The sequence below is a fragment of the Vipera ursinii genome, assembly GCF_947247035.1.
Source record: "Vipera ursinii genome assembly, chromosome: 1".
Classification (NCBI taxonomy): Eukaryota; Metazoa; Chordata; class Lepidosauria; order Squamata; family Viperidae; genus Vipera; species Vipera ursinii.
Genome location: NC_139512.1, coordinates 237,413,029 through 237,436,618, shown reverse-complemented (window position 1 = coordinate 237,436,618; position 23,590 = coordinate 237,413,029). Strand labels below are relative to the sequence as shown.

At 38.8% G+C, this 23,590-nt stretch overlaps 1 protein-coding gene across 1 annotated transcript in view; it reads left to right on the top strand.

The window, feature by feature from the left end:
- Positions 1-23,590, top strand: part of IMPG1 (interphotoreceptor matrix proteoglycan 1) — a gene marked incomplete at both ends in the record, with an annotated part of 96,390 nt that overhangs the window by 11,373 nt on the left and 61,427 nt on the right. Inside the window, one exon of the mRNA XM_083372897.1 lies at positions 7,470-7,703. Within this exon, the coding sequence (XP_083229023.1) occupies positions 7,470-7,703 (234 nt within the window). The remainder of the gene's footprint in view (positions 1-7,469; positions 7,704-23,590) is intronic.

Below are 23,590 nucleotides of genomic sequence, written 5' to 3'. Positions count from 1 at the left end.
ACCATTGCCAATTCCAGTTGCTCTTTCCTTTAGTAAACTGAGCATAAAAAGCACCCTAGTATGATCTATGGGAAATTCCGCTGCCCATCCTGAGCAGTTCATATTGAATTGTGAAGTTCAGGGATTGGTCTTTGCCAAGGTTTTCTGGCAAGCTACCAACAAAATACCAGCTGTGCTGCAGGCTGATGCACTACTCTGGGTTGAGGCAAATACAATGCCAACTGTTGTGTTAGCTGCATCATGGCATTTTGTAAATTAATTATTTATATGTCCACAAGCTGATAGGATTGCAACAATGCCACACCAAGGTGCAGAGCAGATAGTGGTGTGCCCTGAGGACTGGAGGTCATCTCTACTAAGCAAAGTGAAATCTTTTGCCTCTTCAGATAGAGAGTATGAGAGTTGCAAGACTGATGTCAGCCTTACAAGGAAGACCAGACTAAGAAACCAGTAGGCCAGGATTACTTTTACTGCAACAGTTCTAGTAACAGGTTTTTCAAGTCTGAATGTGCTTCCACCTTCCCTCACCTTATTGTTGTTCAAACTAGGGAGTGGCTTGTCTGAGATGTTTCTTGGCCCAGGCTCAAGCCCTACTCACCGGACTGTTTCTTTGGCAACAGCTTTTCCTCCTATCCTTCACTGCCATTCCCTATGCCTACTACAGTTACTCACTTAGTGTCAGACTCAAAGTTCCAGTTCTCCTTGGGAAATGCATTTTTCCAAAAGGTTATGGCAACCTTGGGCAGAGAGGGAGAAAATCTTCCTTCTCTCTTGCCACCATTCTAGCAGTAGAGGTGGGAAATTATTCATTTTACTGGGAAGGTTAGAATGAGAAATCCTTTCTTCCATTATAATCAGAGGTTAGGAAAGCCCAAAGTTTGAACCCTCAAACTTTGACAATGATAAGCCCAATTAATTTCACAGGCATCTTGATCTTTGGGGTCTGTGTTTGGCCTTCCATCTGGGTGATACTATTGCTGAAAATACTGGCCTAAATAGTCAGACTCTGCATGGAAGGTCTTACAGTCTTTCAACCCCTTTCTTTGGACATGGGCACCCAACATAGCAACTCTGGTTGGTCTAATGCTCCTTCCTTGATGACCATCCTCAAGCTCCATGTACACCACTTATTTTTTTAAGGTCTACTGACCCTTAAAGAACTTAAAATGCATCCATTATTTGATAATCCTGAAGCATGCTTGCTGGTGGAAGAAATAAATGGAAACGCATATAAGAATAGCTATTCCTCATATTGTTAGAAGAAAAAACAGGTCCAGTTCCATGCCAGGAGAAAGACGCTGAAATAAAATGGAGGCAGGCTGCAGGAAAGAAGGTCTCTGTTTATTTGGTAGCCAGAATCTTCAGTGACAGCAGCATGTTTCTGGGGTGGCTGACAAAATGGGGTTGAGAGTAAGTTGATTTTTATACATTCCTTGGGGATTTGTGATTGAGATGCCTGTTCCTGTGCAAGAATATGCCCTTTAATATTTTAATGGCTGTTGCCAGATTCCTATAGGGTGATGTAGGGGTCATGGTCATGGCTGACTCTATAGGCAAGAGAAGAGATGCAAATCCTATGTGTTTTGTTTGAGCCAATCATGTCCATTTTGGCTCCTGGCCTTTTGTGTTGCTTATCTGGAGTTTCTGGCTGCTCTTTGTTTATGAATAGAGTGGTCCAGTCTTTCTGAATGGATACAAAATCTCCATGGCTAAAGACTGGCCTCATTATACTGGAGGCTTTTTTTCCTATAGTGGGAAGACTGGGGCTGCTTTTTGCCTTTAAGAAGTTGTTTCTTCTTTTCTCCTTTAGGGGAAATATTCTATCCTGCCTCTTTTAATATCCTGTAGAATATTTTTATTCTGTATGATTTTTGTCATTTGGAAAAATGTGACCTAAAATTAAACTGGTAGGATTAAGTTGAGTGAGGCTTTCCAGATGCGAAGGTTTGCCCAGATTTGAGTGAAATGTATGTTGCTCACAGTGTTGCAACAGAATGTCAGAATAAGCATTGGCTCTTCTACTGAGAACAGGCAACAAAAACCAACTAATTTTTATTTTAATGTAAAAGCATAGTAGAGTTTTATTTTAATGTAAAAGCATAGGAGTTTTCTATACTTTACATTTCTATACATTAACTTCTATGAGTACTTCAGATCCTGCCTTTGACTGTATATGCCTTGATAGAAATTTTGGACCCAACATTGATACGTGCATTTGTCCTGAGGTTGGATGTGGAAAGACAGAGTAAGGAAGCCAACCAGTGCTAGAACACTGAGAGCTACAACTCAGAAACATCATGTCTCTCTATATTTGTTCCAACTACAAAATACTGATGCAAAAAGCCAACTTCACTCTGGAATGCTGAATTAGAATAAATGATATGGGATTATTATGAGGTCTGCTTTCTCTGAAGTCCTAGTTCCAGACAGAGAACTTATGCTGTGCTTATAGATGGCAGGATATTGTTTCATGTTTGTTTTAATCATTGTGATGAATCAGATTTTAGAAATTTACCAAATAGTCCATTTTACTTTTTCCTCCATTTTTGCCCTACATATTCCATGGCTGTACTTCAAAACTCTTTCTGGTTTCCAGGTTTGGCAATACTTCTACATATGAACCTAAAAAGCTTGATTTAAAAAAAATAGACTACCAGATTTTTACTTTGTTGAAAATCATGATTTTGATAAGCATATCTGTATTGCCTAATTGCTCTATCACCAGAACAGGACCATAACTATTATTTGAATGCAAAAACAAAAATAGATCATGTCTGCTTTTTCTCACCCCTCTGCCGGTACAAATTTGATCCCTGGATGTATTTTCTTTCAGCAATTTGAAAAAAAGTCTTTTTCTATGATGTGGCATTTTGGATGGACTGTTTTGCTTCCTAACAGGCTCACCCCAGCAGTGCGTTGAAATGCTTTTCAGAGGAAGAAACACCCCTTCAGTGTAACCAAAAGTTATACTCACCTATTCTAAGTTCACCTGCCTGCTATCACTGCTCTTTAGAAGGCCAGATCCTGAAGCTGAAACTCAAATACTTTGGCCACCTAATGAGAAGGAAGGACTCACTGGAGAAGAGCCTAATGCTGGGAAAGGTTGAAGGCAAGAGAAGAAGGGGACGACAGAGAATGACGTGGCTGGATGGAATCACTGAAGCAGTAGGCGTGAGCTTAAATGGACTCCAGAAGATGGTAGAGGACAGGAAGGCCTGGAGGAACGTTGTCCATAGGGTCGCGATGGGTCGGACACGACTTCGCAGCTAACAACAACAACAATCACTGGCAAATATTGTGGGCTGTCCCCTGACACCACTGGATGACATCGCCAGGGCTCGCTGCCTTGGAAGAGTGAGGAAAATTCTCAGGGACGACTCACACCCTGGATGGTATTTCTTTACTCTCCTACCATCGGGTAGGAGATATAGGAGTATAGCCAGCCGTAACAACAGGCTGAAGAACAGCTTTTATCCATGGGCTGTTAGGCTCTTGAACGGGAAATAATTTTATAAACTTTATGCATAATTGACTTGTGAGGCCAGTGTGTTGTGCAATTAGCTCACATGGTGTAATAAGATGGAGGGTTTGTGTCACTGTAAGTTGGGGGTGGGGGCACGAAGGGAGGCTCAGCCAATCTCAATGTATACATGGTTGTACTTTGACAATAAAGGTTCATTAATTCATTCATTCAAATATTGCAGTGATTTTTAAAAAAAGCCACACAGCACATAAAGGGTTGCTGGTTCAAAACCTACAAGGCCCTTATTTTAATTAATACTTTCTTTTCCACTGGTAGCTGGTTGAAGGCTTGAAATAATATATATGTAAGGGCAAGATCTCACCATTTCAGCGTTTTTCCAGACAATTGAGGTAAAACAGTTTCACACAGTGTGAACCCCTTTTACCTTAAGGAACTGGAAAAACAGTGAAATGGTAACTACACTTACTGTACTTTAAAATACAAAAAAATCCCCCAAAAGCTTTCAGCTAGCCAGAGAAAATGAGCTAGATGCGAAATAGAAAATAGTAATTTTAAAAAAAGGTTTCAAACCAGCAACTTCTTACGTCTTGTGCAAAACTTCTACCTGATGTGGTGTTTTAGTACTAAGGTTAAGCAAAGTTTTATAAGTTCTTAATGTACAAAACATCTAATAAGAAAGGATTTTTAAAAAATAAAGGCGGTGTTGTCTCTGCATGTATATGCTGTATGTTCTGATGTTTTAATCTTCCAGTAGAAGAACTATTTTCTTGTATGTAACTCAGGTTGCCCTGTGAAGTACTTAGTGCTCTCTGAGCTTGGTTGTTTGCTTGCAGACGTTTCATTATCCAACTAGGTAACATTGTCAGTGCTGTGGGGTTTGCTCACTATTTATATACAGTAGTTTGCCTTGCCAATGTCAGTAGGGGTATGGTTTTCTCCTTGGTTATTCATTGATAAGGGTAGCGTTTTTTGCTTGATTGTTTGGTGTTAATCCCTGCTTATCTGGGTATTGGCTGCTGGAGAGGATGTATTCCACTCTTTTTCTTTCCCTCTTAGTTTTTTTATTATCTCTTTTAAGTGGGTGCAAATGTGATTAATCTCTATGTGTCTATTGATGGCTGATTTGTTCTAAATGCCAAGCATCCAGAAATTTCCTAGCATTTTTGGCTTTAGCATTTTTGGTCTAGAATGCTCACAGCTTCCCAGTTGAAACTAGAGTTGAATCCGTCCACGTGTTGTGAGGTTACATATGCAGTTTTTGGCTCAATTTTACAGCCATTTGTAACATCCCATAGTCACGTGACCTCACCTATCTTAGTGAGAGAGAGAGAGAGGGACAGAGAGAGACAGAGACAGAGAGACAGAGAGACCAAGAGAGGGATGGATGGATAGATACATATAAGATAGGGAGGGAGAGAGAGAGAGAGAGAGAGAGAGAGAGACAGAGAGACAGAGACAGAGACAGAGAGACAGAGACAGAGACAGAGACAGACAGACAGACAGACAGACAGACAGACAGACAGACAGACAGACCTACCTGCAGTCAGGATTAAATATCTTGCAAGCTGTTGTCAAAATGTCTCAGTCCAGACTTGTTTTTTCTTAAACTGATTTGAAATTAAGTTGCCATGAGTACAGGACAGGAAAGCTTAAATGACATATTGAAATGTCCCTTACATACTTTTTTTCACATTGCTTGAGTCTTGTAATGAAATTTAGGATGGAGTACAAAAACTAAGGTGATGAATTATCTCATTTTGAAAGACAACTTTTAATATATTCCCTTTTCTTTGTTGGCTAAAGTTCAATTCAGTTATTTCCATATTGTCAAGATGAAGCATCTTTCCCTTTTTATTTTCTTTTAATCTATCTAATATGAAGTGACACAATAATTAGTGTTTATGGCATGGCTAGAAGCTTAATTTTATAGAAGAAAAAACACTGGTGTAAGTTTGCAAAGCTCAACTAAATATTTAGCTCTTGATTTTCCTGATATTCTAATTCCCTTATATACTGTACTTGATCTTTAAACAAAATTGATTTTTTTCCCTTGATGAATCCAATTTTTGCCCATTATGGTTGTCATCTATAGTCAGATGTCAGCAATCAAATTTTACAAATACTGTTGGTTTCTTAGAATAATTATTTGTGCTTTAGAAAGCTTTACAAATACATTTCACCATTTCTTTTTCCTTTTAATCCTGGTTATTTGTGAAATTAGCGTATATGAGGAATAGATAGATAGATAGATAGATAGATAGATAGATAGATAGATAGATAGATAGATAGATAGATAGATGCCAGAGGAGAAAGGCATATTATTTCTGAGGAACCTTGACATTTAAAATCAATATTGTAATTCTGTTAAACATCAGCGAAAAACATTTAAAACATAAGTACTTAGCTGTTCTTTTATTATCTTCAGGAATCCAGAAAGATTTTTTCAATTCAGTGAAATATAAAACCTCCAGTATTCCTAGTCTTAGCTTAAGGAAAATAAATTAATTGCAATGTCCTGTAAAGTTATGTTAGGCATGGAATCTAGATTTGATAAATTTATTCACACTTATTTAATGCTGACTACATTTTGACAACTCCTGTATTTTCTGTAAGAGTAATTTTATCCCATTGTGGCTAGGTTTTATTATTTTATAAAACTATTTTTGGAAATAAAAGAGAAACAGAATAAGGAAATGTAACATATATATTTGGCTTTTAGAAATCCACTTGCAAGCTTCTCCCCGGCTCTCTCAGCATGCTAGAATCACAAGCAGTTTAAAAACATTTTAAAAAAATGTTGGAATCATAAAATCAATTCCAGTGGAATTTCCATGAATTGTAACCTAATTCATCCCACATCAACAACAAATTAAAGATACATTTCCCCAATGTACAAACTGGAGACTTTCTCTTGTTATTCCCATTATTTCATGCAAATGGACATTTTCACTCTGTTGCTTCATTTTCTCTTGTTCCCCCATCCCCTGACCTTTCCATTTCTGTTACCTTAGCAGACAGGAAACAAGAGCAGGTCAGCTAATTCTGTTGTAAAGCTACATTAACAGAATCTTGCAAGTCTAAAAGTACAATTTCCCACTGTCACCTTTACAGCCTAATAACTTAGGGAGGGTCCGTCTTTTGTCTCTTGCTCCATCCACTATGCAGCTAAGGACTATGTTCCCTATTATCTGACCATCCCTTAGAAAAAATATCTACACTTGGTCCCTCAAGGTCATTCCCACCTAGCATTACAGTTTGCCCCCCCTTCCTCTATATTGCTATATTGTAATACTTAGCTCTATTCCCTTTTACTGCTGCATTTTCTTGCCTGCTCTCAATAGTTCCAGGTATTTGCAGTAATCTTCTTTGATATTATTTTCACAAGACCCCTTCATTCCTTCAGTTTTCACTATTTTTTCCGCTGTTGATGATGAGGATGTCACATTTATCCAGACAAACCCTATTACAATATCTTGGCTCTCTATATAGACAGTGTTGAAAAGTGTTTCTATTTCAGATCATATTTTTCCATACAGCTGCTGAACAGCCATGTAAAGGAGGTGGGATAGCCTGGCAAATATGTTTGTTCTTTGATAGCCATGGCCCAAGTTATTCAGTATTGTTGACAGAGGAATCAGTGCAATAACAAATAATAGTGGTGAACATGAGTCTCCTTGAAAGATTCTTCTTTTGATATTAACCTCTTCCAGTCTCTCTCCACTGACCAGTGGAACACTTTACCTTCAGAAGCTGTGGGTGCTCCATCACTGAAGGCTTTTAGGAAGCTACTTGAACAGCCATTTGTCTTGAATGGTAGAGGGTCTCCTGCTTGTGCACATTGTTGGACTAGAAGACCTCCACAATCACTTCCAACTCTGTTATTCTGTGGATGAATGTTAATTGTTATTATTACAATATCTCTTATTGGCAGACAATAATTCTGCATTGTATTTTATGATGTGTTTTTGTGTCTTTCCTCTTACAGAACCCCCTAATAAAATTAATCATAATGAAGCCAAACATCTGGCAGATGATTCAGGCTCTGAAAAGTCAGAAAACTTGGCAAAGAGGTCCAAAGTGTCAACTATTCGGAGGATATTTGACATGGCCAAACATCGAACCAAGAGATCCTCTTTTATCTCAACTGGAGTGAAGATCTGCCCTCAAGAATCAGTGAAGCAAATTTTAGCAAGCCACCAAGCTTATTATAGGCTAAGAGGTAAGATTATACTTCTATTATTTCCTATCATCTTTTATTTATCCTGTATCCGTATCCATATCCATGCAACATTTATTTGCTAGTTCTTGCCAGAAATAAATTTAACAGTGGCTCTCCAGATAGTGGGTGGTCTTTGGCAAATCAGTGCAAAGTCTACTAATCAAGCTAAGAGGCCTATTTTTTATTACTTTTTTATCTTCATATCCACAAATCTTAGGAGCAAATGATTTGCAGGTCTGCCTGTTTCTGCACAGTCTTCTTTGTGCCTTTAGATCTTCAGTGTAGTCCCCTTTGCAGATTCCAGTATTAGCATTTGACAGCATGGGTAATTTGGCTTTTTCTGTGTAGATAGATCCCACATTATAGAGCAGTGTGCTCTGCGCTGACTTCCTGGTTGCTATTGTTTAGAAGAGGACATGCATCTTTTTATTCAGGGCTTCTAATTTAGATGGACTTTTTATTGTGGTTCTTAATACATCTTTTGTATTTTAAAATATTAATATATGGAGAAGATGCAAGGTGCAGGAGGCAAGGGGAAAAAGGAAAGGAAAAGGATAGGAAAAGGGAAGGGAAGGGAAGGGAAGGGAAGGTTTCAGGCCCAGTTATGGTACAGAAACAGTTGCACATCCATCCTTGTTCTTCTTGACCTCTCAGCAGCTTTTGATACCATCAGCCATGGTATCCTTTTGGGCTGGTTGTGGAGCTTGGAGCTGGGTGGCACAGTCTTGCAGCTGTTTGGATCCTTTGTGCAAGGCCAGTCCCAAATGGGGTTGACAGGGATTGAGAAGACCAAGTGGCTTTGGGTGAATGGAGCTTCCAGCTCCAGGTCTTTAACATCTTGAATTCTGGTTGTGGTTGCACTACCCCAAGCAAACCCAGTGCACAATCTGCGTGTTCTCCTGGACTCGTGTCTCCTATTTGTTGAGCAGGTGGAAATCCTGGTATATACAGCTTTGATCCTGTTGATTTTCAGGAAATCCTCAAAGATTTGGCTTTTTTCAACAGGCTGTAGTGATTTGTAATGTTCTTCTGTATATGTTGTTTTGCATTTTTATTTCTGTACATAAATGGCTATTTTCCTTGGTGGCTATGATGTGTCTGTTATAACTCTTACCTATGTACACCCCTAGAGTTGTTTCCATGAACTAGATGGCTGAATGAATAAATAAGTATACAGAGTTAAATGAAACGTATATACACATACAACATACAAATTTCAAATAAAATAAAAATCCTCTCATGTATTCTTCCATCAAGTTTTCTTGCAACCCTTGTATGACAATCAGAATATTTGAAACCTAGCAGAAATGTTGTTGTTGTTCATTTTTCTTTCCCTAAGTGACCTACATTTCCTTGGGCCATTTTAAAAAATGTCTTCTGGTGCATCATTCCATTTTTCCTCCCGGGGGGGGGAACAATTTTTTAAAAAAATCTGTGGAATTTTGAACCAGCGAACTCCTGCAAGTCCAGCATGGATTCCAACCCCTGTGACAAATTCAAGACCTTTAAAATAGATGCAATAGATCTTAAGAAAAAGCTAGGAATATGAGATAAGATGGTGCCTCTGTACAGTACAGATCCTATCTCCATACAGTAGACTGTTAAAATTCAGGGGTTGCTTACGAGACGCAATGCTGGCAAACCGAGCCTCAGTTTTAAGCCAGTAGAAGCCACCCAAAACTACTTTCAACTCAAAGCAGGCAGGGGCCACATGCACATCGGTAAAAGATGGGGTCATCTCTTCCTGCCCTCCAGGTAGGGAGGGTGGCCCACACTTAGAATGTGGCAATCTGACTCTAAAAATATACACCCATAAACTAAACCAGCCTTCCTCAGTTGGGCTTCTTTGGGATTTTTTTTTTGGGGGGGGGCTGTTGCCTAACCTTTGGGGGTTACATGGAAAAGTGATTTTTTAAAAAAAACACCTAAGCTTTCCAAACCTAAGTATTATAATACGCTTGACTCAACTGCAACATAATTCTTAGACTACAGAATACAGTGCACTGTAACATAATACTGCACTCCGGCTAAGGTGCACTCATCAGGCAGTTTGTTATAATACTGTCTATGAATCTATGGTATTCATTATTTAACAACCTCCTTTAATTCAGCCATAATAGTCTACTATCAGTTACTTAGTTAATTTAATTAAAATTCCTCATTTTATGAATGTATTTAAAATAAACACCAGACAGCCTTCAATACAGTACTGAAGTAATTCAATCATTACAAAAGCAAAACATGAAGCCACAAAACAACAATAATCAAAAGATAAAAATGACGCCACCTCTACAGAACTGGTAAAAGCAAATTATATAAAGCCACATTAAAAAGATTAGTTGTTATACTTTTTCCAGAAAGCACAGAGAATGCAAACTGAATGCAGTTCCATTATTAGGGTATTAAAATAATTTGGGAAGAATATGGACAGATTTCCTTTCTTGCCTGCTTCACAAGCAATCCTATAAATGGTTTCTACTGCAAGAGGGTCCTTCAACTTCATCAGCATGTGAAATACAAACTGGTTGTGATAAGATGCAGTAAGCAAGCAGTAGCCTCATTATGACATTTTGCAGAAAAGAAAACACAAATAATGTTCTTTGGTATTGAACCGTGATGGAATCAAAGCATCACTATCCACTGTCAACTAAGACAGATTCAACAACAGTTGCAGGTAGCCTGTTCAACATTGTTGACGCAATATGTCCTTGCTAGTGCTGCATAGCCTGCCTTGGATACCCAGGGATTGTAGAAGAGTTTCAACCTCTTATTCCTTCCTAAAGCCCTTGTGACCTAGGTCCTGAAAATCAATATCCTCTGCATGTTGTGGAATCACATCCTTTTCATATTTAAAACAAAGAAACTGTTTCTGCCAAGGATGAGGTCTCTTTCATTGTTGTCTCTGTATGTTACATAATAGGGATTCTGCCCAAAGGCAGTAGCCTATTCAGAAAATTCATATAGAAAGGCTTTTGCTGAGAATCCTGTCAACTTTGCCCTGATTTAAAAGGCCACCTTGGTTCCCTAGGAGATTTTAACTTGTTCCCTTAACACTGAACTTATTACTCCAAGATTTTTAATGGCATTAATGTCTCCTCTCTGCAAAGGCCATTAAGTACCCAGCTTACTATGACAATAAGGACACAACACCTGAGGGTCACTCTCTGTGACTTAACTGACTTGGAGAAGGCCATGTGGTGGAAAGGTGCCTGCATTGTCAAGCCTAAAGACCTGACATTATACATCTTGGTAATTTTGTGCATCTTGTTGGAAGCAGATCTCATGGTGGCTGATCTGATGGGGAAATTAAGCCCTATTGAGCTTTTGGAGCTGTTTTTAACTTCCTCTTTCAACCCTGAAGGGATCATCCCACTGTGGGCAATATTCAAGAGACAGAGACAGCCCTTCTAGGGTATTCTTTTCAATGTGAGGCTTTGCCGAAACATGAGAAGCTCTTAAAAATTGATTGCAAAAAGAAAAAGAGGAAAATTTGTTTCTGTTGTCCACCACGACATCAAGCATCACGTCCTGTTTCAGATTATCCAACTGCTTTGTTCTTTTTTACCTTATCGGTATGACAAGAGGAGAGAGATTTATTTCCCAACCTGCTTGTTGGTTTTCTGTAAATTATTCTGAGATTGGGTCAATCTCTTATTAAGGAAGCTTTACCCACACTTTCACTATCCATGTTAGTAGTGAGTCAGGCAAAATCTTGCCAGCAATGATATCCTGCCTGTCCTTGAAAGTAGGCCAGGTCAAGAAACAGACACCACAGTGATTCCAGGAATACCACTTTATTGTTGTAGAGTATACTATAGAATCGTGAAAGCATATCAGAATTTCTCTCTGCCCCATTTTGTATCAAACAAAATATTGACTTTCTTTCTTAGGACTAAAAATCGACATTTTCTTAATGCTTCATGTCTTCTTTCCCCAAGGTCATCTCTCCACGGTGGTCATTCTACTCTTATCAGATGTTTCCTAAAGCATTCAATGGGTTTTCAGTCATATGCAACACCTCACAGTTTCATAACACAATACCATTACTTGGGCATTGAAATGCCCATGATGTCTGAATTTATCTCCCATTTCTCATTGCTCTTTTTATAACTCTCAAATCTCACTGCAAACTCTAGTGATGCTGACCTGACTACTTGAAGCATTTGTGGTATTTTTTCCTGGGTCATGATGTACTACTGTAACTATGTTTGTTACACTGGCAATCTTTTGAGGTGCCTCTTCTTCCCAACTGTATCTACTGATATCATCAGATTAGGTAGGAGGGCCATCTTATGGGTCATATCTATTAAAAAGTTCCATCAGACAGGATTTAGGATATGGGTTTTTTCTGCTGCAGAACATCATTGGAACATCATTCCTGCTGAAGTGAGACTGACCCGACCTTATTAGCCTTCCAGAGATCTCCCAAAAATATGTGCCTTTTTCCAGCAATCCTGGAGAATCCTTAGAAACAAGGAGCCTGCGAGATGGTTTTATTAAGTATGAGGGATTTTATTTAAAAGATATCAGCTCTCCTGTGTTTTATTACATGTACGTGTTATTGTTTTTAATGATTATTTAAGAATCCTTGTTTATTGTTTCATTTTTAACTTATGCCATCCAGAGTCACTCTCAGATGGGGGCTATGTAAACTTTATAAATAAATGAAGAAATAAGTGAATAGATAGATAGATAAGATAGATAGATAATGATAGACATACAGATATAAATGATAGGTGATAGATTTGAGAGAGAGAGAGAGAGAGAGAGAGAGAGAGAGAGAGAGAGAGAGAGAGAGAGAGAGGGCTCTTGGAAAAACTTGTTATTGATTGCAGCATTGATTCTTAATCAATATTGCCTGCACAGTTTCCTAATGGTGAGGAGCAGGATCAGAGTCCTCTCTGTTCCTTAGAGAGTTTTTCTGAATATGGTGTGTTCTTCTTTTTTTTTTTATTGAAAAGTTTTAACATACAATTTTTCTTTAAAACCCCCCTCCCCCTCCCTTCTCCCTCCCCCTACCTCTCCCCCCTCCCCCCCTCCCCCCCCCGACTTCCCAGACCTAAATACAAGGTATATATAAAAAAACAATCATAAACAATCATATACTAACAACTATAAACTCTAAAATCCATCACTCTCTAGCTTATATAGGATAAGACAAGCCTTAGTAGTATTAAATATATATAAAAAAACAAAAAAACAAAAAACAACTAAAAGAAAAAAAGGAAAAAAAGGAAAGAAGACTTATTCAAATGCTACATGAAACTTCTTAACCCTATACTTGTTCTGGATAAACTCAATCCATTTTCTCCATTCCATAATATAACGTTCTTGCGAGTGATCTTTCAAATAGGCCGAAATCTTCGCCATCTCTGCCAGGTCGGAAACCTTTAATATCCACTCTTCTATGGTCGGCAGTTCCTCTTTCTTCCAATACTGACCTATCAAGAGTCTTGCTGCCGTAATTAAATTCAACATCAACTTGGTGTCCACAACTGTAGCATCTGTGATTATTCCCAACAGAAAAAGTTGCGGACAAAACTTTATCCTCTGTTTAAAAATCTTCTGCATGTTCCACCAGACTTTTATCCAAAAAGCCTTAACCTTCTTACATGTCCACCATATGTGAAAATATGTTGCATCTTCATCACCGCACCTCCAACATTTAGGCTGATAATTCGGATACATACTTGCAAGCTTTTTAGGATCTAAATGCCATCTATAAAACATTTTGTAAAAATTTTCTCTTAGATTTTGAGCTTGTGTAAATTTTACATTCCTCACCCAAATCTTTTCCCACGTGTCCATAGTGATAACTTCCTGGATGTTTTGGGCCCATTTTATCATACAATCCTTAACAAGTTCTGTTTCTGAATCAATCTCTATCAACGCAAGATATATCCGTTTAATATGTGCTGGTCCCTGATTTCTAATTTGCTTTATCAAATTTTCATCAGTCATTGTAAAACCATTTTTCTGGTCTTCTTTCCACCTGGCCCGTAACTGAGTATATTGAAACCAGTTTTGAACAACCTTCTCTTCTCGCAAGAGGCTATATGATTTCAAACACCAGACATTTCTTTCCAAACTTAGGATCTCCTTGTACGTAGTCACATCATGTTTGAAACCAGCATGTATATTTTCTATTGCGTGTTTTGGAATTGCCCACAGTGGTATCTTGCAATCTAACTTATGTCTGTACTTCTTCCAAACTCTCAGCAATGCCTGTCTTAAAATATGCACTCTAAACACATTGTCTACCTTCTTGTCATACAACAAATATGCATGCCAGCCAAACAACAAATCATGGCCCTCAAGATTTAATAATCTCTCTTGTGTCAAATTAATCCAATCACTTATTCCTACTAATGCAGCAGCTTCATAATATAGTTTAAAATTGGGCATTTTAAGACCACCTCTCTCACGAGTATCCTGCATAATCTTAAGTTTAACTCGTGGCTTTTTCCCTGCCCACACAAATTTATTGATACCTCGCTGCCATTCCTCCAGATTAGAATCTTTCTTAAGAATCGGTATCATTTGAAATAAAAATAAAAATTTAGGCAGGACATTCATTTTCACTGCTGCAATCCGTCCCAACAAAGACAATTGCAATTTTTCCCAACTCTCCAATTCTTTTTGAATTTTCCCCCATAGTTTTTCATAATTATTTTTATATAACTTTGTATTAGAGGGCGACAAAAGCACCCCCAAATATTTAACCCTTTTAACAATCTCAAATCCAGTTAGTCCTTCTAAGAGGGCCTTTTGCGAAACTGTCATATTTCTGGCCAAAATTTTGGTTTTCTGTGTATTAACTTTAAATCCAGAAACCTTCCCATATTGTGTTATTATCTCCATCAGGTCCACAACAGAGTTCTCTGGCTGGGTCACTGTAACAACCAGATCATCTGCGAATGCTCTCAATCTATAATCCTGATCTCTAATTTGTATCCCCTTAATTTTTTCCGAATTCCGTATTTTAACCAATAATATCTCTAATGTTAACACAAATAACAAGGGCGATAACGGACACCCTTGCCTTGTGCCCTTCTCAATATTACATACTTCTGTCAGGCTATTATTAACTATAATTCGGGCAGTTTGTTTTTGATATAATGCCCTAATCGGTTGCAAAAAAATTTCCCCAAAATCCATTTTGTCTAAAACTTTCAACAAAAATTGCCAATTCAATTGATCAAAAGCTTTTTCAGCATCTAAAAAAATTAGCGCCGCAGAGATCTGGTTGTTCCTTTCCAAAAACTCTAACACATCAACTATATGCCTCACATTATTTTTCATTTGCCTACCACTAATAAACCCTGTTTGATCCCCATGAATCACCTGTTGCAGAACCCTCATCAGTCTATTAGCCAAAACCTTAGCAAATATCTTGTAATCTGTATTTAAAAGCGATATCGGTCTGTAATTTTTAACTTGAGTAACATCTTGGTCTTCCTTTGGAATCAAGGAAATAAAAGCTGTTCTCCAAGACGGTGGCACCTTTCCCCCCCTCTGGATTGTCTGGAACAGTTCCTTTAACGGTTTTATCATCTCTAATTGTAAATTTTTGTAATAGGCCGCAGTCAAACCATCCGTACCTGGTGCTTTATCCACCTTCAGTTCCTTAATTGCTGTAAAAATTTCTTCTTCTGTAATCAATTGATTAATCCCCTCTTTTTGTACTTGCGTAAGAACCGGGATGCTAGCATTCTCCAAATATATATCAATGTCTTTTTCATTAATTTTCTCCTTAGCATATAATTTAGAATAAAAATCCACAAAAGCGTCCTTGATAAGGTCCTGTTGAAACACAACCCTTCCTTTATGCTCAATCTTATCTATATTAGAAGCCCTTTGTTTTTTCCTCAATCTATAAGCTAACCATCTACCTGGTTTATTAGCGTTACAAAAAGTATTATGCCTGGCAAACCGCAGATTGGTTGCCACTTGGTCAGCTATTAATTTATCAAATTGTCCTCTTAACAGTTTAATAGCCTCCTTAGTCTTCACATCTTCTGAGTTCAAAATCAAAGCCTTTTCTTTTTCCTTTATTTCATTCTCCAATTCTTTCCTTCTAGCTTCCACAGCACGTCTATGTTTATTATTCATATATATCAACACCCCTCTCATATAGGCCTTGCTAGCATCCCAAACCATATCCATAGAGGTACCCTTGTTCATATTAATTTCAAAAAAATCCTTCATCCGCTGTTTGCATTCTTCCACATTTCTCTGATTTCTAAACAAATTCTCATTTACGCGCCACGAGCGACTGTCTCTTTTCTCCTTATCAATCTCTAACCAAACTGGACTATGATCAGAGATAGTTCTTGCACAAATCTTCACCTTTTTAGTCCTCAGAAAAAAATCATTAGTCAACAAAATAAAATCAATCCTTGAAAAAGATTGATGTCTATCAGAATAAAAAGTGTAATCCTTTTCCTGCAAATGTCTCTCGCGCCAAATATCTCGCAGTTCCAAGTCATCCTTCATTTCAAAAAAAGATTTAGGCAGTCTAGCATGACTTGGAATGCGCTTAAAAGCTCCAGCCTTATCCATCTGTACATCCAAAACACCATTCCAATCCCCCATAAAAATAAAAGATTTATAATCCAACTGGGTAAGCTTTGTGTGAAGTAAACTAAAAAAGTCAGCTTGTTGTTGATTAGGTGCATATAATCCAACTAAAAGCGTCTTTTTACCTTCTAACAGCAGCTCTATCATAACATATCTTCCATGCTTATCTGTTTCAATTAAATCTGCTGTTAAGGCACTTTTAACATAAACAACCACTCCATTTTTCTTATTCATTGCAGAAGCAACAAATTGCGTACCCAACCTTGAGTTCGATAAATACTTTTGATCCAGAACTCTAATATGCATTTCTTGCAAACATATAACATCTATCTTGAATTGTTTTAAATATTGAAAAACTTTCTTCCTCTTCTGTGGTGAATTTAGTCCATTAACGTTCCAAGTTAAAAATTTAGTTGCCATGCATATCCTCCCAAAGCTCTTGGAGCACTGCTTTGATAGGACTATCTTCTTTAGGCCGTGCTCCTCCCACTGCTTGGCTGCAAGTACGTTGTGGAAGTTCCAAAGACTTTTGCTGGTCTTGTTCTTTTATTTTCTTTGCTCGTTTTAAAGCAGCACGCGTTACCCTTTGCTCTCTAGGATCATCCAAAGAAGTTATAGTTTGATCTCCTCCAGCACCATTTTCCTCTGCTTCAACCTCTTGATGTTCTTCTTCTCCAGATCCCTTTACAGCTTCCAGAAGTGTTAATGGGGATGCTTTTAAAACGTTATTGTAGAAATCACGCGCTTGCTTCACAGTAATCAGCTGGTACCTTTTACCTTCATGCATCACCATCAACCCATCTGGAATCTCCCATCTGAACCTTATATCTCGTTGCTTGAGCTCTTGCACAAGAAATGTAAAGTCCTTCCTTCTCCTTAAAATCTTTGGAGGAATTTCTTTTAAAACCAAGACTTCTTGATCAGCAATCACAACTTTAGCATCATAGGCAGCTTGTATAACTTCATCTCTAATTTCTCTTTTTGCAAAGTAAACCACCACATCTCTAGGCAACTTTCTCTGTCTAGCAATCCATGAATTCACACGGAACACCTTATCCATACCTTCTCTTATTTCAGATGCTGGCTGATTCAATACCACTTCGAGAGCCTCAGAAACCAGCTGCTTTAAATCTTCCTTAACATTCTCTTTTAAGCCTCTGATTCTAACAGCAAACTGCATCTGGTAATATTGAGCAAGACTTAATTCTCTTTCCATTTTGTCTCTTAAATCTTCATTCTCCCGTACTTTTGCTTCTAATATGGCATTCTTTTGAGTCAAATCATCCACTTTTTCATCCAAATCTTCCACACATTCCGGCACTTTATGCACTGAAGACAAAATGTCTACCTTCATCACGCTGAACTTCTGTTCCATCCTCTCTTCCATTCTCTCCTCCAATTTCTCCAATTTCTCCTCCATCTGTACAAATTTATCACCCATTGATTCCAAAATTACCTGGGCATGTTTTTCAAGAGCATCTCGTAAGTCCTTCGGTGTCAATACATCAGGAGGGTGCAACGCCTGTAATGATGATTGTTGCACCGGAGAAGATCCACCACTCCGAAGAGTTTTAGGGGGAGGTTTAGCCGCCATCTTTTACTTTCAATTGTGACGCACTTTCACTTAAAGTTTAAAAAGTCCATCAAGCTAGAGAGTAAAATAAAATAATCCTCTTCACCTTTTCCTCTTGTACCGCTCTGCCTGCTCCTTTTAATCCATAGTCCTTCCTTCAGGCAGGGGTGGTCGCAGACGCCTGGCTCTGCTCCAAGAAGTCCGGAGCAGAGACGCTGGCCAGCTGGGAGCAACCCAGGCTTCGGGGGAGTTCAATCCTTCAGCCGCCCAAGCTCCAAGCTCAGGCGGCCCCAGAGAACTCGACCCCTACCTGGGGCCTCACCCCCTCCTCTTCTCCCGAGGAGGGGGCTTCAAATTCGCCCGAACAGCTGATCGGCGCAGTTTCGGGCGAAAATCACTCAGCTGAGCCGCGGGCAGCCCGGGAAGGCTGTCTCCGGCGCCGCGCAGCCACCGGAAGCCATGGTGTGTTCTTCTTATATGGAAGTAAAGCAGGATTATTCTTCAACCTGGTTCAGGGTGGGTCTCTTTGGATATCTGTACCCCCACTCTTGTCTAGACAGCCAAAGATTTATAGACATAAGTGTGTTCTGAGTTTCCCATGGTTGCTGGCCAAATAAAAACATTATAGGTTGACTGTAATGATAAGGGTTGCTCTTGAAGGGTTGTTGATAGTCTTTACTATCCACCAAGCAAAAGTCAGACAGCTGCCAGGAAGCTCTTCTAAATTCAGAATGGTGGACCGAAAGGTGTTGAGCCTTATACTGAAGCTAATTGACACAGAAAGTGGGGACGTGGCTGAGCATTCAAAGTGTGGCAAGCCATGTTTATATGAAGTTTGTGGAAGAGGATGAGAGGGGATTGAGTATCTCTTTTTTATTGAATTTTTTTATTAAATGTACATTTAAAAACAAAAGTAGATATGATACAACTTCCCTGGCTACAACACTGCTATTAATATTACCTTATGTGACAGAAAGAAAAACAGAAAATTAAAATACATTCTATGACAGGACAGAGTGTAACAAAATGTACATATAACATCTGTAAATTTTCTGGTAAACCATCTTTTGGTCGTCAACGCTGTACTTAAATATCGTTCAATTGTGTCCTGATATAGGTGCTAGTAAGAAGTCTTTACATTATCAACTAATCAATCAATAGTCATCTCAGCGTTCCTCCTTATCTCTAACCAATCGTACAAATTTTTCCAAATTTCATAGTACTCTGTTTCAGTTTAATTTTTAATCTCTAGAGTTAACCTGTTCATTTCGGCGCCGGATAAAATTTTATTTATTATTTCTTCTTCAGTAGGAGTTTCCTTTCTTTTCCATTTTTGGGCGTAGGCCAAGCCATGTTTATATGAATTTTGTGGAAGAGGATGAGAGGGGATTGAGTATCTCAAAGGGTTTTTTCCCTCTTTTTTGTCCCTTCTCTCTCTGTTCTCTGCCCCCAAGATTTTCAGTCTGGTTTGATCATAATTGATAAGACTGTATGTATCAAGGATAAATGAAAGGCAAATCAGATATTTACAAAACAAGAAAATCCAAGGGTAACAAGAAAAAGAGAGCTTTTTATTTTGGGGGAAAATTAATGGGGCAATGAAAGGAATTGCAAAGTGAGATTTTTTTTTCTCATGTAATTTAAAGAAAAGGGCCAGGCATTATAAAAAAAATGAGTTTTATGTTTTCTTGTTTAGAATGTGATGTTTTCACCATCTGGTACTATTTTCCCCCTACTGTGCCCTCATTTGCCTCCATTTTGAGACTCTTGGTAATTCATTTTAATGTGCATTAATTAGGAAGCAAAAGATTCAGTTACTTTTTGCAGCAGGATGATTCAGTTGTAGCATTTCTCCATTCTTCCAGTCCTAGCTAGGTCCCTCTGCTTAGTGAATCTTTTTAGCAGTCTTTACACAGCACACATTAAAAAAGGTATAGAACTTTGATCTCATGCCTGTGGGCACTATCTCAACCTTTTTTTCCCATACCTCACCCCCACAGTCACCCCTGTGTTTAATTAATAAAACAACACTACAAGGAACACTGGCTTACATACAAATATTCTAGAGATCACTGATTCAACAGTAAGAGCTGGTAGTTTGGAAGAAATGGAACAAGGATACTCCAGGACTGTTATTCTGACTTTCTATGACTGAGTAAGCATCATTTCACTGAGACTGTCTGTCTTAACCAGGCCCCCTGGTGGTGCAGTGGTTAGAATGCTATATTGCAGGCTAACTCTGCCAACTGCCAGGAATTCGATCCTGACCGGCTCAAGGTTGACGCAGCCTTCCATCCTTCCAAGTTTGGTAAAATGAGGTCCCAGATTGTTGGGGGACAATAATGCTAACATTTGTAAACTGTTCAAAGCACTATGGAGCAGTATATAAGACTAAATGCTATTGCTATTAGTTGCTTCCTTGAGTTTCTGTAAACTCATGCTGATATCACCAGCATCTAGCCACTCTGCCTGCTGTCAGCTTTTTTAAAATTGTTTTGGACATAGATGTTGTTGTGATTCAGGGTCAGCCTGTGGGTTCGGTAGTTGGGTCGGACGATTCAGAGGAGGAGGAGGGGGTGTTGGAGAGCCTCCAGAGGATAGCCCTGAGGCTCCGCAGAGCCCTCAGCCAGGCCCCTCCCATCTGGTCACTACGCAGACCCAGCTGTGTGAGCCTGACAGCGTGGATGAAGATGACCCACAGCTGGCTCTGTTCAAGGATGCCCGACGCAGGAGGCAGTCAATCAGGAGTAAACAGAGGAAGCCAATGGGGCACCTCAGAAGGAGGCAGAGAGAAGCCACGCCTTGAACTGTTTAAAAGGGGAATGTGTGGGAGGGCTGGTTTGCTGAAGGCAACCGTTTTAATAGCTCCTGTTTCATGGTTCGTGTCTCTGTTTGCTCTGTTTTATGTTAATAAATTTGGCAGGCTTAGTTCCAGTCTCTTGCCGTTTTGTAAAGGGGTTGTCCCTGCTTTTTCTGCAGGGCCAGTAGTAGGCTGGTACAGAACAGATGTATCCAAAACATTAAAGTCTTAGTTTCATTATACAAGCCTGGCTTTTAAATTTGTTGGTGATAAGCAATACATTCCTTCTATCAATGGACACATAGAATAAGTATAACTTCTCCTGGCAACATAACTTCATTAAAAAGACCATGAGAATGCTTATAAAATCTAAACCACCCTGGGAAGGCCAAAAGCTTTTGATTGAAGGCACTATGAATATAATACTAATTTAGCATTTTACAATTTTATTTTGTTCAATGTCCTTTGCCGATGAGTTTTTTTGTTTTGGTTCATCTCCAGCATACATATTATCTGTAAGAAGTCTGCTCTCCTTTTCAACAAATTCAAGCTGGTTTGTGTGATGCAAGAAAAACGTATGGCTTTTATTTGTTAGGAACAGATTAATGGGCTTCTGTGACCTGACTTGCACACTTTCTGTTTTGAGCAGCAGGCTGTCAAATATTTGTGTGTACATTAGCCTTTCTTGCTGTGTTTGTTGTGTTAATTGCATAAGACTACTAACAAGAGTCCGTGGAGGAAACTGTTAGGCCTCTTCCTTACAGACCTGAGATTTTAGCCTGCTGTGTGCTGGTTCATAAGCCTCTTCCCAGCCTTATTAGCTTTGCGGATTTGCATGTGCTTGGTTCTATTTACCCAAATGAGAAGGCAGAAGCCAGCAGCTGTCCAGAACCATAAGGGATATTATGCCCCATCCTAGCTACTGCCTTGGTATTTTGTTTAGTTATTCATCCCCAGGAAAGATCACTTAAATTTTCAACCAATTAGTGCAAATAAACACAAGGGGAAAAGCTGTTTTCATGGGGATTCTGCTTAAAATCAAAGCAGCCTTTCTTGCTGTGGAAGACTGTCTTGGTGGAGCAGTGGGCTAATGCCTCCTTAAGTAACACCAGCTACCTGCAATTAGTGCAGGTTCGCGTCCCACCAGGCTCAAGGTTGACTCAGCCTTCCATCCTTCGGAGGTAGGTAAAATGAGGACCCAGATTGTTGGGGGCAATAAGCTGACTTTGTAATAATGCCGCTTGGGGGGGGGGAAAGCCCTAATAAGCAGGCATATACACAGAATGAAGGCTATTGCTAAGCACATTGATTTGTGCTTTAAATTGTAAGCCGCCCTGAGTCTTTGGAGAAGGGCGGGATATAAATGGGATTTAAAAAAATGTTTATTGAGAGAAATAAAAGAAGGAAACCATGCATGGAGAGCAAGAGTGGGCTCTTTTGGCATAACCTTTCTATTCACAGATGGCGCCAGGCCATGGTTTATAAATTATGCCTTGTTGAACAATCTAGAAACAAGGCAGAATCAGTCCTCTGGAGGAGCAAAATATGTATGGTTTATCCATTTTTAGTTTGTTTTCCCCCCTCCTTTTTAAAGCTCACCTAAACAGCAAATTAACCAGGGATTTACAAATCAACCATGTACCCTTGTTCACTGATCGTACTATGCAACAAATGTCCCAAAGGTGCTTTTTCACAAGGCAACTGGACTTCCTTTTTTTTTTAAAGAAAGTCCAGTTGCCTCGTGAAAAAGCACCTTTGGGACAACCATGACCAGGATGATTGAGAATCTCCATAGACGTTTATGCAAGTAATCCAATCAGTATGGCAACCACAAAGCATGGTTTCTAATAGTAGTTTTCTTCCCATTAGCAAATCGTAGCCAACTTTTCTACATGTCAGATTAAGAGAACAATAGTCAAATTGGGTGGGGGGATGGCCTGCCAATCTTGATATTTGTTTGTTTGTTTATGGCTTTAGCAAGGAATCTCCCTTTTCATACTCAGGAAGTGAGGCAAAGATTCCTCCAAGTTTCATTATTCTTCCATATCTATATCAGAGCTGCTTTAAAAGGATCTACTGTAAACTGCCTAGCCATGTTTTTAGAAACTAAAGCTTGGGAGTGGATTGGAAAGCAAGCTATGTTCATCCCTGCAACCACAATCCTAATTAGAAGCTCTTGGTCACATTTCACTGTCTAGCATTTCAATTACATTACAAAAATTAGTTAAATTTCAGTCATTCCATTACCATCAGCCATTTTGTTATTTGATATTAATATTTTCTTCTGCTATTTGGAAAATGTAGTTTACCAACACTAGCATAAAATGTTACTTTATCTGGGTAAATAATGAAGTGTTTCAATCAAAAGAAATAAGAATATTCCCTCCTCTGGTGTAATTATTACCCCAAACCCAAATGCGCGTGCACGCACACACACACATACACACAAACATTCTAGGCTAAAAATGAAGTGTGTGTTCAAAATTAAAATAAAATAAAATTTCTCCTCTTTGGGTGTACAAATGAAGCATTTCTTTAATCGGAATGAAGATGAAAATATTCTTCTGAGGTAATATTGAAAGATTTGATCAAAATGAAACCCAAAGTATTGATTATCTGGTGAAATAATGCCCATTTGATTTGGTGTTTGGTTAGAATGAAAGCAAGCAAACCCCTGCTTTGGACTGAGACGTCAGTCATGTCAAACCTGGAAAGGATTCTTCATTTTGTTGAAGTGTAAAAGCGCCCTTTCAAAAAGTTGTTTCAAGAAGCAAGCTATGTGTCACTTTCCCTTCTGACAGTAAAGCAAAGCAACCATCTTGCTTCACTAGGTTCTGCTTTGGTGCTCCTTCCAACATCTTTCCCCTGAATTTGCCAACACAATTCTCAACCAAAGGTTGGGAAACCACACTGGGTTGTCCATAGTGTGGGCTG